The following is a 17,534-nucleotide window of genomic DNA, read 5'->3' as shown; positions in this document are numbered from 1 at the left end:
TACACAAAATCAATTAGGTAATATTACTTACAATTTTCACATAAATTTTTTAACATCTTTGATCACGCTGTTTGTCGACGAAACAATTGAATCGTCGTAAAATGTTTCCAATATAATATAATGGTAGATAGTTATACGGTTAAAACTAATATGTCAAACTCCGGGACGATTTTGTAATCAGATATCAAACCGTGAATATTGTAATTAAGTGTTTATTGCGCGGTTGTAAAAACAAAAACAAAAACAGATAATACCTATATAAATTATTATGTATAATGTTTATGTTACAATGAATTTTAAATATGTTATACCATTTTTGCAGTTTTTGACATTCGGAATCGTTTAACAAATTTTTTTTTTTTTTTTTTTTACTCCGTTCGGCGTAAACAGAATCGAAGAGGATAATAATATAACGAAATAAAACCGGCAGACATATAGTATAGTATAGTCTCATCTCGCAGCATACTGCAATTATTATCGTACAATATAATATTATTATTATTATTATCGACTACCGGCCGCCACCCGCCGGCGCAACTGTACCGCTGTACTCTGGGCGTGTACCACCGTGTCGAACGAATATCGTAAATTCAACGTTATCGTCGTGATAATAATAATCGAGTCACTACTAGAGAAACGACTCGGACGCCAGGGTCTGTTGATTGGAATCCGTGGTCCGCGTGTCTTCCGGCTTGGTCGGGGACGGGTGGTGCGGCACTATGCTGGGCTCTCCGGGTATCACGCAATAGTGCGTGGAGTGCTGTGGCTCAGGGTCGCCGTACTGCGAATGGTAAAATTCCTCGCGCATCATGTGGTTTAGCGAGCCACACTTGAAGTACAGTATTTGCTGGAACGGCCTCCGGAAGTCTCGGTTCAGCGTGGCGTAGATTACCTGAATCAATTATCAACGGGTTATAAGGTAAACAATAATGGTTGGTTTTACATTAGTGAAAGCCACAACGGCATTTTCGAGTGGTCTGCAGAACCCCCCGGCGGAATGGGAGCGGTGGGCGGGGGTCGCAAGTTGCAGTTCAATCGTGTTGCACTGTACAAACGACGCAACGATGTTCAATTATAATATTATAATCTGTCAGTTTCGTATGACAAAATTGGTTTTCGTATAAAGTCGGCTCATAAAATATGCACATAAAAAAAAAGTTGATGCGCTTAAAAACATAAAAATATCTACGAACTTGTTATTTCTTACGGATCTGTGTGGTTTAACATTATATAGCACCTAACTGTTTTATATATTATTTAGGTACATTCAAATCCTTTACTCTTCGCGTCTATGATCAATCTCGATAGTATTGCGCAAGGTAAAATACGGGCTATGAATTATCACGAGGTGATTCATGAAAAATAATTCACGAGGTGTGCACATTGCTATGAGAAATACTATAGTTATCACCCAAATGCAGTTTAAAACGCAAAATCGGGAAATACGCCTCTAAAATTAAAAAAGTATCTAAATATACACAAATATGAAATTTATATTTTATTAATTACATCTTGAAAACAAATTTAATTTGCATTATCTCAGCGATACATCAAATACTCCTAAAGCGAACAAAAAAATGTGAAAATACAAGCCACAACAACGTATGAACACTGCATAAATCAAGAACTAAAATCCATGACGTCATTGAGACCAATATGTAGAGACGATTAATAAACTTTCGACAGATAGAGGGTACTATAATGGCAGGAATCTATGAGGTTACTATAATATTTGGCACAGTGCGATTTCCATTTCACTTACGTTTCTGTTCGATTTTCTACGAGTAGAACTACACAGACTCGTAAAGTAGTTGTTAGGTTTATGAGTAATATCGACTGTCATGGGCAAACTTTAAGTATGTATAGTGTGAACGGGTTATTATTCCTACGCCGTATTTTGTTCAAAACATCCGAATCGGAAAAACCATAAGCTATATTTGAAATATAAGCCGTATCGTAATATCTCCCGCCGATACCAGATATTATTACTTGAAGCCGTACTTTGGAAACGCGGTAAATACCAGGAATCGGTTAGACGGCGGCGTAACCGCGGTGATGACGTCGATATAACGGAACGTCAAACAGAAACAGCTATAGATAGACGTTGTAAACGTGAATTGTGAAGTATCGTAGAAAACTTCGAAACGAGGCTCTACCATAATTATATGGGATACGGTTGTGAAACGCCGACAGTTGAAATATCGACAGGTCATAACACTGACGGTCAAAATGTCGACAGGTATGAAATATCGATTAAAATGTCGACAAAATATCAAAACAACGACAAATAAAATACCTAATAAAACATATAAAAACTAAAAAGTTCCATAATTAATAAATCCTGATAAAATATAGGATAAAATTACTATAACTTTATTTGAAAACAAAAAATTAACTAATAAAACATATACAAATTTCCTTAATTTAAATAACCTACATATTAATCATAATTTCATATTATATTCAATTTCACGTAAGAACTGAAGACTTGTTATATTTTCTCTTTTTATTATCACATTTTGTGTACGTTTCTCTCTGAGCTTGTATTTTTTTGGCTAATGCTAAGTACTCCAGTACTCCACAAAGAATCGAGTCGTACACTATTTTGGTATTTTTCTACTCGTTTTGTAACTCTTTAATTAAGTGATATACCTAACCAATATGAGATGCACACTATAGTACCTTTTAAGTATAAATTTTAACGATAAATTAATAACATAATAAAATAACCTTATAGTCAAACAAATGATTGAAAGATATTTTACAGTGAAGTCACCGACTAAATCATTTTTTACATAAATCAATCTTCGGTAACTTTAAAACGTTGATAACCCGATTTTTTTCTTGTATCTGGAAATGTTTACAAGTTATACTTAAGGCATTATACGTGAGGTTTACGTAGGAATAAAGAACTTGACGAAAAAAAAGAAACCAATCACAAGTGGCAACGGTGGTGGATGATGTATTCCTGATGCAGAAATAATAATATCTAAAAACACTCACGGGGTTCAGTAGCGAGTTTGCGTAGCCCAGCCACAGGAACAGGCTGCTCAGCGAGCTGGGTATGCTGGACGGGTCGCTGAGGAACGGCCTGACCAGCGCCAGCACGAAGAACGGCAACCAGCACACGGTGAACGCGCTCATAATGATGCCCAGCGTGGTGGACGCCTTCCGCTCCTTGGCCAGCTGGAACCTGAGCTTCTTTCCGCCAGACTCGGGCTTCTTGGTGGCCGCCGCCGGACGTCCTGCATTGTGGCCGTTGCTGGGTACCACCATCAGCACTGGGCACTGGTACTCGCCCACCGACCGGCGTACCATTGAACAGCATCGGCACCCGTCGCCGCCACGTGCACCGCTCCCTATCGTACCACTACACTGCATTCGCAGTCAAACATAAAACGCATCCAGTTAATAATTAATCCCGTCATAACAAGCGTCACGCGGTTATATTATCTTCAAGTGTCATTATGTTTACTGTTGTTGTTGTTGTTGAAAGTTCGATTAGGGTGATCCGTGTTTGAAAAAAAAACGGGAATTTTATGTGTACCCTTCTCAATCACAACCAAACAACCGTTACTAATTTCTCTGAATATTGTTGTTTTCAAGGCATTAAAAACTTAATTTTAAATTGGGGAAAAAAAACCACCATATTTTTTTATAGGCATTTTAGATTTTAATTTTTTCGTTAATTTAAAATAAATTAACGTAAAAAAAAAGTGGAAATAAATAATATATTATACAGATACACATAATTTCAAAATTTGATTGCACCCGCCATCAATATCTATCGAGATTTCGTTTGATCGGCCATCAGACCACTTTGAAACATTTTATATTAAAATGATGTCCGTGAGTATTATTTTGATCAACCGTAAAAAAATAATATTTTTTGTTCCGAATTGATTAAAATCAAAAACGTGGAATAGAAACTGTACCACTGAGTCTATATCCTGCATATGTAACGGGACATGTAAAATGGGATCATCTCGTTTTAAACGGATCATCCAAGATTAATACATTACATTTTAAAAATATTATCGCATACACATAGTGGATTTAGTAATATTATCAATTAGGTTTTGTCGTGAGATAGGTACTAATAGTTTTTAATCACAAATCTGGGGATAGTGTACGATCGTAAATAATATGCACGGCTTTTCGAGTTAACCGATCGACTCTATGACCGGTGTCAATATTTAATATTAAAAGTAAATGATATCCATATAATATCATTTTTTTTGTTTTACTTTGTGGTCCGTTCATATAGCCTCAAGCACGAAAGTAATGGAATTTTAAAATCAACTTTTGACGATGAACTCATAATATAATCGAATGTAGAGCGTTCCCCGTCCGAATATTTTAACCACGACCGCCCAAAGTCATGTGGAAAGGTTCACGGTAGGATCCTTTGGAAACGTTCATACATTTAATGTAATGTTTCATTTGATTTAATGTTTCATATTAATTTATAATTACTTATGTAATATACAATTATATATGACGCTGTTATTTATTATACACTAATTTAACTTATGTTTCCAATGCGTTTTCACCCCTTTAAACGTGCCTGTTAAACGGACCTTAGTCCAACTGTATTGCAAATTGCAATCGTCCATTTAAAAATATAATAATATTCTTTTCAAAATATATTTACTAACATGTGTGCAAACATTTCAAAATATTGATTAAGGTTAATCGAGGTCTGCATATTGTTGACTCCATAATATCCAACGGATACAATTAAAGTTTGTAAACATATTGAAAAATATTAAATAGGTAGTAAAAGGTTCGTATATTATTGTTTTGTTAATTCAAATCATATTTACACTTAAAAAAAACATTAATTTAGTTGCTGATAACGAGAGAAGGGTGTCATTTTTTTCCACTCTAATAAACCTGTTGACTAGAAATTTCATGATGGTTGTTAGATACATAATATTATATCATTATATTAAATTATAGATTATCTATTTATTGTGTGGTATAAAAGTGACAAGCATTGTGCCGATTGATAATACTGTAATAGGTATTTCAGAAAAAAGGACAAGCATTTTATTCTTTGTATATTTGTACAAATTCCTTTTTTCAACGTCGCAGTTTGTTCAAAGTTTGCCTTCAACAATACGCAGGGTGAAACCACGTCTAAATAAAACACAAATGTTACCCTCTAAGTTTTAGTACAGTTTGTCCGAGTTTTAGTCGTTTATGTGAGTTTTATTCACATACGTCTGTATTTTTGTTTCGCAAAGAAACTTTAGAAAATTTAGAATATTGAAACACTTAAAGTACCAAATACCGAAAATTTATCTCTTCTAGAAGATTTAATTGAGTCCTATCCTTTTATTTAAAATCACTAAAATGAAAACACGCATGCACAGAAAAATGTGTTTTTATAAAACGTTGTATTTTTTTATTTCAATAAGTCAGAACCAGCTACGACAATAAATAAATAAAAGTAATCAAATGAATGGATGGAATTTATTATAGAGCAATGGTTATTTCTACATACTCGGCAGAATCTGTATTTCACGGAATCTTAAAATAAAAAAATAATGGTGCTAGAATGTAATCATTTATGGACATTTTATCTTATAGCTTGGATTGTAAATAATATTACTCGAACACTTTCAATGGAAAATATATTTAAATATAGCAACATTTGTATGTTCTCATATCTTGTATTATAAATCATATTTTACGAATGCTCAAACAAACGAAAACGTTAAGAAAAAATAAAAAAAAAATATTTAGGTAAAATACACCTATGTAATATATTATATGGCATATTATTTTATATGTAGTTTTTTAAGAATATTTTTACCAGAATGAATATAATAGTTTTTTTTTTAAATTTGTTTCAACGTCCATAATTAAGATTATTCATTTTAGACTTTCATTGATAATTATTGCTAGGGTAATATATACCAAGTAGTGTAGTACTTCAAAAAATAGTAGTGTACCTGTATATTTACAAAGATTAGTCATCGTTCGTTTTTTGATAATTATAACGTAAATGTAATTATCAAAGAAACAGAAGATATACAATTAGTTTTGCTAATTCTTGATTATCATAATATGTATTAATCAACGTATCAATACTGTAGACACGTTGTCGATTAATTTAACAGGTTGCCGAGCATAAGGACATTAGGTAACCTCTAAAGTTGGATACAAGTCAAAGGGATTTTTTTTGCCATCACTTAATATCGCATTGCCTAATTTGTCATTACGCCCAAACGACGTTGCAATTGTTGTTGACAGCAAATTTTGGCAAACCATGTGCTAAAAAGGTAGAGAGAAAACATTTTTTTGGCGTGGTATAACCGAGAAAAACAAATTAATGAAGTGAGAAATAAATTATAAAATATAAACATATGAATATCCATATAAATAGGACTGCCTATTTATTCAAACCTGTTTCCTTGTATAATTGTTGTTAATGTTAATAACCGGAATACAATATTAAACATTTGGTCTTTCATAATTAAAACAATACAAATCGTAAGAAATGTACTTACTATTAAATTGAATTTCAAATAATCATGTACGCGAGATACTTTTGATAAAGTATACAAAACAATAGAAAAGAGATTGTTGTTCGTGAGTTTAGACTTTTAGAGCATGAATAGGTATTGAGTACATTTGTTATTTCATCGTAGTGTCAATACGTATCCGATGGACAGTTGCCGAAGTTGGTGAAAATGATAATATAGGACTTAGATACATAGAATGATATACGTAATAACAAATTATCATAAACCTATTATAATATTTTATTTGACTCTATTTTGATTGGCAACTGATTATCATAAAATACTTAAATGTTTATATTAGTCATATTGTCTTTTTATTTGTTATATGCAAGTCACATAACAAATTCAAATTACAAAAAAAGCGTATTCGTAAGTTGACTGGCTGTTTACGTAAATGTAAGGATAAGTTGGCTAAGTATTAATAAGTAATTACTGTTTGCCTGATTGACGTTAATATGACGGAAACAATATATTTTTTATAATATTATAACATATATTTTAACATACCTAGTTGACAGAAAATAAAGTTCATAAATTCCTTTTCACAATATTTCATTGAAGAAAATTAAGATTAAATTAAGTTTTCTAGAGTGAGATCTTGAATAAATAATTATATAATAAATAACTTTATTATATTAATCTCATTTCATACTTGAGATCATTTCAATTTTATTCGTAATTACTTTCAAAATGTAAAAATTATATGAATTATTCTTAAAGACATAAAAAAATATTATTATTCATTGGCGTAAACGATTTTTTTGCAAAAAAAAATATTACATCAAGTGTATTAGGAATTTATTATAATTTTGTTTTTGTAATGAAATAGGCCAAAGGCTCTTCTTATTTCAAGTTATTTGTTAAAATTATTTTTTGTTTTACGTAGGCAATTATTTTAACGTTAGAATTTCTGTGTCTCAAAAATCAACTGACTTTAGCTCCTCAGCCACCAACACCAAATTAATAGAAATAATTCAATTATGTTATAAATATATAGGAACGATGTTTTTTATAAGCATTTTAAGTTCAAATTTTGACAAAATGTAAAAAGGATTTTCTAGTAAAAAATTTATAAAATGTTCAACTTTTATAGCTAAGGATTGACAATTTAAAACAAGTAAGTAGTTAATTCTATAACCAAAAAATATAAAAATATACATAAACACAGTTTTTTTTTATAGTTATTTTAAGTTCAAATTTGGACGAAATTTCATATTAAATAACCTAGAATCACGGTTTTTTTGTAATTTTATTATATCAATTCAACTTACTGGCTACCGTATTAATAATAAGTAATAACAATATAAATATAATATAAAATATCCTAGAAAGACAAACTGTCTCCGCTCAGAATCGCGTTTCGTATACAATTATATTATATCATTGAATTCAAATTTAATATCATCCATTACAGTGACCCATTTAAGACATCCACTTACCCCCTTTTTAGTTTTGTGATTGTATTAAATTATAGATATAAAAAAAGTATGCACAGAGTTAGATTTTTTTTTTTTACCTTTTTGAATCAAGATAGCTGTATTTGACTAATAAGCGGTAAAGTTTAAAGTTGAAAACTATATTATATTCATTGCCTTTCCAAGAACCTCTGGCTATGAAATACCTATATACTTATCGCATAGTCGGTCGACACATTTTCGCCTACATGGAATTTATGTTAATATTAATACACCTGGTAGTGGTATTCTAACAGTAAATTGTATTACTAATCTATTTTTACTAGTTTTGTTAAAATTATTAATATTAACAAAATAATATTTTATAATAATGTATGGTAATAATAGACAATAATAAACACACGTTTGAAAAAAATTTAAAAAAGAACTCAAATTAAATTTAAATGGAGTTTTCAGTTTTGTAAAGGTTTACGATTTTCAATTGTGATATTCAATTGCGTTTCGGAATTTCCACATAACAGTTTCAAAGTATTGGTTGGGATTTTATCAATTTCACTATTAGATATATTATTTAATGCAATATTTCAATATTCGATAACCTTTGAAAACATAGTGTTTGATATGCGTTCTATTGGGTTGTAACATGTAAGCATTGTAAGCCATATAAAAATGTATGACGTAGGTCATATAGATTTAAAAGAATATTTTTTCAGAGACCTCTAAAACGGCATTTGAAACAATGTTGCATTTTACTTGTATTATTGATATTTGATACACATTTAGTGGCTTTTAATAAAACATATATGTATAAAGCTTACTAAAGATACGAATGTACGATGGTTATTGATAAAGTGTACTTGAGAAACTACTTGAGCAACACTATATTTTTATATATAGGTATATAAATTTGTTTTATTATTTGTTAAGACTTCTACAGTAATATGGTTCTAAGCGTGATTTAGTATTATAGAACAAGATATTAATAAATCTAAAAACTTAAATTAAGAAACAATTTATAAATTATTTCGGTGCTTTCTACATTGAGTGCCGTTGATATATTTTGTTGTGCTCATATTTTAGACGATGACAATATTGATAAGTGGGGCTTATTCTATTGTTTATGTTGCCATTGGGTAAGTCTTCTATGGGGGAGGGGACGGCATGATTTGAAATAAATGTTAGAGGTTATATGAGTAGTAATTTTAGCAAAATATCAAAATTGTTAACCAAAATAACCAACTAATTATCATTATGCAGGTCTTAAATTTTCGACCATTTTTAGTAAACTTACTAGGTGCATTGGTTTCAATCATTTTTTATGAAAACTATGCATGTCTATATTTTTGTTGAATAAATTTCTATAATTTATTTAAATGTGATATGATTGAAGCGATTAATTATTTTGAAGAATAATGTTCGTTGGTGGTTCGAGTTGTCCGTCTAATTTATCGTTGCTTCGTGTTGAGGAATTATATTTTCATAGTATTTTAGATTTATTGATGACTTCATTTTTGGCAACTAAGTCTTCAATGGCTGCAGCTGGTATATTATGTTATTATTAGGTACCTCATCGTTGTCAAGGGATTCGATAATATAATATAATAGTAGGTACCTACCTATAAATAGAAATTTTTTTAGATGCATATTGTTGTATGGTCATTAATAGCGTTATACATTTATGAACATCTATCTAAAAATTTTGAATTTTAAAATTTATTGCTATACAGGTGTAGGATACATATTATGTTTGTTGTTTCAGTAATTTGCCTCTGTATGCCGATATAATGTATAATTATTATTTATTACCGTGATTAATTTTAGGTATCTACCTAATACAGAGCTAGCCGCTGTTTCTTCAAAACTTTTAACTTGAGTGTTTTCTTTTTGGTGTATTTGTGTTATTAGGAGATTCATTAATATCCTTAGTAATAGATTGTTTTGGATTTGTTATTTCAAAGGAATTGTTTGTTAGATGCTAATAGTTTATTATCAAGTCACGATTGGTAGGATTTTTTTATATCTAAATTCGTAGTGTTAATTTGAGGATTGTTGCCGGTTTTATATATTATATTTTAGTTTAATTAAATAGATGTCTTAATAATAAATTGTGTATTGTTATTTATTATAAGAGATGATCATATTCAAATTGAGCTTCGGTCTTACATACTTGTAAATAAATCTTGAATTTTTGGAAACATTTGAATTAAATAGTACAAAAATCATTTTGTATTTCAATTTGTTTATATTATGATAATATCCTTTCCTTTGTACCTATATAAATTACTTGTATATAATATATTGCATCTATAGCTGTTATATAAATTATAAAACGTATGCATTGTAACTATTTTTTTATAATAGGTATAAGTAATATGAGATATTTTTTATGTAAGTAAGTGTGTTTTCAATTTTAAATGAAAAAAGGAAGAGGTTAATGTTTTTATTGCGTATAAAGCAATGCAGTTTGTGTTCTTGACATATTATTTGTTCTTTAAGTAAGTAACAATATTTTCAATTTCATACTTTTATTTTTTTTAGAAATATTACAAAATGTATTTTATATTGATACTGGGATTATATTATGATCCCAAACATAAGCTGTATATAATAATGTACTGTCAAAGGTCAAACAAAATATCCATACAAAGTACCTACAAATGTATACAAATATGCACACAATAAGGTAACTGTAGAATATAACAAGTATACATAATAAAATTGTCTTAGTAGTTAGTATCTATTTTACCATATTGTTTTTATTTAACAAGAGCAATATTAAAAATTATCCTATATCGTCTGAATTATTAATTATAATAAAATAAAAATAAATTTTATCTTTAATACCTACATAGAATAATGTCAACATGTTTTTACTATCGATGATAGTATAAAAACACATAGTTTTATTGATAATAATTAAAAATATTAATGAGTAATCACTATCAAAGAAATGTTAACCAATAAATTGTTAATAGGTTTATGATAATAATATGATCACTACAAATCGTAATATAATTTAGTATTTGATGGACTAAATTATAAAATTAATGATAATTTTTATACAAATATTATTCACCACATTAGAATCTTTTGTATATTCATAAAAAAATTGCTAAATATATTTTTTAATTTCAACTTTATTGTCATAAATTGTGTTTCGAATTCATTAAAATGGTTTATTTAACTTTAATCACTCATTTTTTCATATATATTAATCATGTATTACTGCATTAGCTTATCTTTATTTACTGTTTTTATTTAATTAAAATTGATTATTTAATATGTAAATTTATCGTACGTTATTTTATTAGGTACCTATATGCATATAGCTGGTGTTTAATTATTTTTTTTTTTTTAATGATGGATAAAAACGATTTATTGCTATCGATTTATTATAAAAAAAAAAACTTTATTCTAGTTTTTATTTGAACGTTATGGCATTATGAGTTTTCGTCCAAAACCAGGGAAAAGTTTCATATGAAAATCACAATAGGTATAACCTAATCCTCGTATAATGAAATCATGAGGTATTAATATTTCGCTACCATCAGTTTCATTGGTTGATACTTAAAGGATTACTTACTGTAAATCATTTGTTGAGAAATACCTTAGATGAAAATCATCCAACACTATAATAATGGAACCTAGACGAAGATATCTATCTTAACGGATGTGAATCATTTACAAAATGAGGCGACGTCAAAGATGGCACATCGTGATTTGTTTTATAAAAAATGTATTTATACGAATTTTACGCTTAGACGCGCATTAAGTCATGTCCCCGTAAAATAGTTTCCCAGCAAAAATCACTTAAAGCGCTCTTATCTTTATTTTACATTGAAGAACAGCATGAAAAAAAACAACTAGTTACTCTTTACTAAAGAATACACATTTATATTTTATTTGTTTCCAATTTATTGGTTACTTTGCCCAGTATTATCCTGATAGAAAATATTCCTAACTGTACCTAGATATTCTTAAAACCCAATCAATTTGATGAATTATTAAACACGATTTTATTAAAAAAGAAGTATTTTATTGTGCGATACATAGAAATCATATTATACAAATTAAGCTTTTATTTAGTTGAATACTAACTTTGGAGTATAGGTATTATATTGACATATAATATATTAATTATGTCTAAGTAACTTTTTTGAATTTATTAAGTTATACTAAAATTAAACAATATTAAAAAATAGGTACATATCAAGGGTTTAAATCTATTGCAATGATTTTGTGAACATAACCTTAATAATAGTAGGTTGGTACGTTATAATACAGTTCAAGTGTTTTCGTCCAGTCAAAATCTTAAAAGTTTTCGCCTAAAACCGTTTAATACAATAAATCTAAGTCGATTAATTCTGAACTAAAAATAATAGTAATAATTATATTAAAAGGATATGGTTTAGTGGTTCGCCAATTGTTCTCGGCTACAACCAGTAAACCATTAAATAATTTAATCAGCGTAATTATTTTGATAGCTTAAAAGTCCGTCAGGGGAAAAAAAGTTTGGTTTAATGTAACCCACCACAGTGATGGGTCGATCGTTTTGTATTTTAACGTCAATTCAGTCCTGCGTTCGTAGACATTATATGGTTTGAATTTGAACTTCAATCATCCGTCGGTGTTGGTATAAATGGTATATATGCGTTCCATAAAGGCTAAACAATACCGATTGTTGCGAGAAATTACGACGATGTGTGTGGATCGGTGGTACGGGTTGTTGGAGGGGTTTAGAGAGAGCGGCTGGGGTTCGTCGATGCCTTTACAACACAGCGTTAGAGGTAAAAATAGCAATTTATTATACCTATTATGTAAATTATACACCTACATAAAGAAAAAATATTGTTTGATTTTTTATTTCATTTAAACTTGGATGGAATAATATTGCGAACATAATATTTTGTTGCGAATAACTTTATTGCGCTACATGTTCAGAGTTTTATATATATTTTTTTGTTTATTTATTTTGACGCATAGGTTAGTTACGTTTATTTGTGTTTTTCAAAAGGGACGTTCAAAACACTCAAGGAGATAACAAGTTTCGACAAAAATATCTCTTATAAGATATAATGAGAGTATGAGACATAAAAATATTTACAAATCGATCGAGGTAATTTTTTTGAAGCTTGATAGATCTATTTTCCCCTTGTTAATTTGTATAAAAACGCATGCAGTTTTAGGAAGCTATGCTTATGATGTTTTAAATACAACTAGCTATTACTAAAAATATATTTTATACATTTAAATTAGTTAATAAATATTGACTCTTGAAAACTTGTACTTTATGTTTAAAGAAACTTAAGTACAATCTGGAAAAAACTATTACAATAGGTCAATATTATATTTATAAGAATAAAATGACACGAATGTCGTGATTGAGGAAGAAAAACATTTGGTAACACCTCTTTAGGTCTCTATACACCATTTTCGAATTAGTCTTCGTGGCAGGTTTTATGGTAGAGTGATGGTGAACATATGTGACATGAGAATGATACTACGTGTGCCATATATTTTGATGGAAGCGTTTGTACACTGTTTTGGGTAACAAAATAAGTGAAGTTAATATTATTTTTAGTTTTTAATTGTATGAGCATTGCGCGTAGAGTATACTTCAATGAAAAGTTAAAAATGATTGAGTAATAATATTAATTTTAGTAATTTAATTATATTCGCTGTAGCTGAATAGATAATATTAATCAGATATTTATTCTTGCGTGAATATGCTTATTAAATAATTAAAAGAATGTTTGTTTGAAAGAAAACCATTTGACTGTTACTAAGCCCGGAGAACAGGATTAGCATGTAAAAAAAATTGTGAGCTTCTGTTGTTATCCCTTGACTCTATAGAGTGACATTCAAAGCTGACCTGAATGCATTACATCGGTGTATAAACGATTGGCAAACAAAAGTCTACGAAAAAAGCTACAGACATAATATAAACACACGAAGTCGTTATGTCTTGGATAAAAACGGATATTAGAACGCCGGTCACTAAGTGTTTTTCAGAGGTATTGTACAAAATGTAATGGTTGTTACTAGTTGAAATAAAAACTGTCGTGCACATTTCAAACGTCTTAGTATTTAGTATTTAGACAGCAAATGTGTCGTTTATAATCAATCGTTGTGATTGGACTACTCATTTCGGTACGAATAGCCGTCGTAGATATTATTTATTTTCTTCTTTTCATTACTGTACGCGGTGAAGACGGGGATGGCCTACATCGATGACTTCACTCGGTTCACTAAGTAGGTAGTCTGGTAATTTAACCTTTAGAAATCCACCAAGACTTACTAGTGGAAACGTTATTCAAGTGTATTTTTATTGGTCATTAGACGATAAAAACGCCTAAAATTAAATCTGAACCTCGAGAGCTTACAATTGTTTATAATTAAAGTACCTATTCTCTAATGCTCTAAATTTTTGTTTACTGTTTATTTCAGTGTTGTACCAACATATCATTTTATCGTATCACGTCGTATATCCCAAAAAATTATATTATTGCATGTATTTATTCAAATTCTATTAAGTTATTATCTAGTTATTTAATATTCCTCAGTGTGTGCAAGGCACAAACATTTGTTTTTTATTCATCATAATTTATAGCTATCCGAACACTACCGAATTTCCAGTTCTTGATAAATAAATACTAAATAGCATATATATTGTATTTAAGCCTACGTGATTATGTATGGTATCTATATTGTTGTTGATTTTAATAATATTTTATCCATAAAAAAAAATAAATAAAACAAGTTGTTTTATATAACTAAAATAATTGGATGTGATAACTAATCTATTCTGTTTGTTTGAATTCTTTTCATTGTTATAATACAATATTTGTGTAGAATAATACATTTATATCACCAAACTTAACATTTAATTATGGCGTTGGATTTTGGCTCAAGCAAGGATATTATGATTTTTTTTCTATGAAATGTGTAAGAGGCTCATGTGGCACATCTTTAGATTACAAATTTAGTTCACATAATATTGTAATACGATATAATGATAGTATATATTATGACAGATCTATAAGAAACTGAGTTTTGTTCAAAATATTTTTAAAAAAAGTTGTCCATGATTCCTTACAATTTTTTTAACCCATATCCAAGTGATTATTTAAATACCTTTATAATGCTTCACTAGTTAATAAGTCATATTAATATTAGTCATTTTTGTAACCTTATGCAAGCTTTAATGTACCGGAAACCTATTATAGTACCTATGTATACATGCCATCACGATAAAAACATCGAAAAATAACCAATTTTTTTTTATATTTTGAATAATAATAAGTATGTTTAAGTAAGTACCCATAATATAATAAAATAATTTCAAAAGGTTTTAAGCCGTTTTCAACATGATTCTCTTTTATATATGTTAGGATTTAAAAGATTTTAATAAGAATTATTACTATACTATTTAAACGTGATTAAACTATACTTTTTTTTGATAGAATACAACATTAAAATTATATTAAAATTAAATGTCCTTAAATTAAAAGTTTTTCTTAAAATGTATAAAATATTTTGTAATAACTTTCTTTTTTAGCTTAAGGTGCTAACTGGAATGGGAAATCTATCGATTTTGAAATGATATTTATAGTTTATACGTTTTCATCGTTTATTTTTTTTTATAGCTTTTGGTAAAAGGTTCAACATGATCATGCAAATTCCTAAAGATTATGAATAAATAGAAAAAGTGACAAATATTTTAACTTTTCAAATATTTTTGGAAATCCTGGAAAATAATGGCGATAAAAAAAAATGACCTAACCATATTTTAAGTTTTAACTAAACTTCACGTAAAACCTTTTCCAAATACAATAATTCATCATTGCTTTTAAAAATAAGCGTACCTACTCATTAAAGGCACTCAAACCAATTCATTATTTAGGAATAAAGACTTTATTATTATTACTAATAATTGAATGTTTTAAATATTAATATTATGTTGATTTATTTATTTTCGCTGAACTTTTTTTGCTACTTAGTCAGGGGAAAAATGTATCAGAGATTATGTGTGTACGCTGTACTACACATTTATGCGATTGTTAGAACTTAGAGATTTATAGCCGGAACGAAATTATTGAAACGGAAAACTCTGGTCAAATAAATTCCTACATTGTAGATGTGTTTTTTATGTTACTGCTGATCCCTGGTTACACATGAATACAGAATACGGTTTGTTAGTTGCTCGTGAACGCATTTATTGATTTAGTGCAAATTCGATCTTGTTTCTGTTTGATTTACAGAAGGTAATCATATTTATTAGTATTTAAATGTTCTAGACGTGTGCATGTTCAGCTTTACCTATACGATTTGTTGGATACAGGTGTTGGTAGAATATGATATTATGCTTAATAAACTTTAATTATTATACTTAAATTACAGTCGATAAAAAACATTAAATTTTATTTTATTTTTTAAACTAACTAAAGTTAGGTGACTAGTAATATTTTTTTCAACCACTAAAATTAGGTGTTATCATAATTTGTTGACCTAATATTTAAAATATAAATGTATTTTATTTTAATACAGTTATTTGTTCTTATATTTTACTATAATTTGATTTTGCATAAATTATTATAGACTTCGGCACTTCCTTCGAAATATACAATTATTATAAGATACGTTTAAATAACAATTTGACACATTCATTACACAATACGTTATTGTGATTTTGTGAAACACATTAATACTTTTTCACTAGTTGTAATAATATTGTTTTTATTAAATGGTGTACTCTTAAGATTTGTTTTCTTAGCTCAACGATTGAAGCACCTAGAAAGAAACCAGTACTTACTTTAACTTGTAATCAGATATTTTAGAGTTTTGATTTTACTTGGCTCTTTTCTGCATTGATTGTACGCAACAGAAACTTCAAGGTATTTAGAATCCAGACTATAAACTATGTTTCAATCTTATTTTCGATTATTTAATGCAATATGACTCCTTGACTTAGAAGATACAAAGTTCAACCTTTGCTGAGTTTAAGTGACTTATCAAACAAATAACAATATTAATATCATAATATGTGTAGATATAGTGGAATAGAATCATTGTGATCGTACCATTTTAAGATTTGTGATGTTTGTTATATGGTCAGATTTTAGTTTCATGATTTTAATGAAACAAAAGTCCATTGATCAAATACCTATTAATCACCGACTTGTACCTAATTCTCATATCAGTCATATTGTTGAAATATAATATTATCAGTACCTTGTTGTTTTATCTAAAAGTTATATATTATATAATATACTCGAGCGTCGAGTTTTCAGAGAAGAACAACAATAAATAGTAAGTTTGTTTCAAAATGTATTGGTCCAATTAAATATCACATTATAGCCACAACATCATTTTTAATGACTATTGTAGTTGACTGACGTGTAAAAAATTGGATGCTATTAAATTAGCTTTACTTAACTATTCGAATTTAAATTATTAATAAATTATTAATCTTTGAACGGTCGTTGTTTATGTGTCGTAGAGCAATGAAACAAAGGATATGACAAAAGCGATGAAACATTTTAGAAATAATGTAATATATAATAGTGTGATACACTATTTATAAGCT

The 17,534-nt window shown here is 28.7% G+C and overlaps 1 protein-coding gene across 2 annotated transcripts in view; it reads right to left on the bottom strand.

Annotated features, from left to right (window-relative positions):
• Nucleotides 1-251: 251 nt before the first annotated feature.
• LOC132943202 (5-hydroxytryptamine receptor 1-like) overlaps nt 252-17,534 on the bottom strand; it is a 234,726-nt gene continuing 217,443 nt past the window's right edge. For both annotated transcript variants that reach the window (XM_061012077.1, XM_061012076.1), the window contains 2 exons: nt 3,004-3,375; nt 252-892 (listed from right to left, as the gene is read on the bottom strand). In XM_061012077.1, coding sequence (XP_060868060.1) covers nt 629-892; nt 3,004-3,375 — 636 coding nt within the window. In that variant the 3' untranslated portion in view covers nt 252-628. The remainder of the gene's footprint in view (nt 893-3,003; nt 3,376-17,534) is intronic.

Source organism: Metopolophium dirhodum, chromosome 4 (assembly GCF_019925205.1).
Source record: "Metopolophium dirhodum isolate CAU chromosome 4, ASM1992520v1, whole genome shotgun sequence".
NCBI classification, from domain to species: Eukaryota; Metazoa; Arthropoda; class Insecta; order Hemiptera; family Aphididae; genus Metopolophium; species Metopolophium dirhodum.
This window is presented reverse-complemented; position numbering and strand designations above follow the sequence as displayed.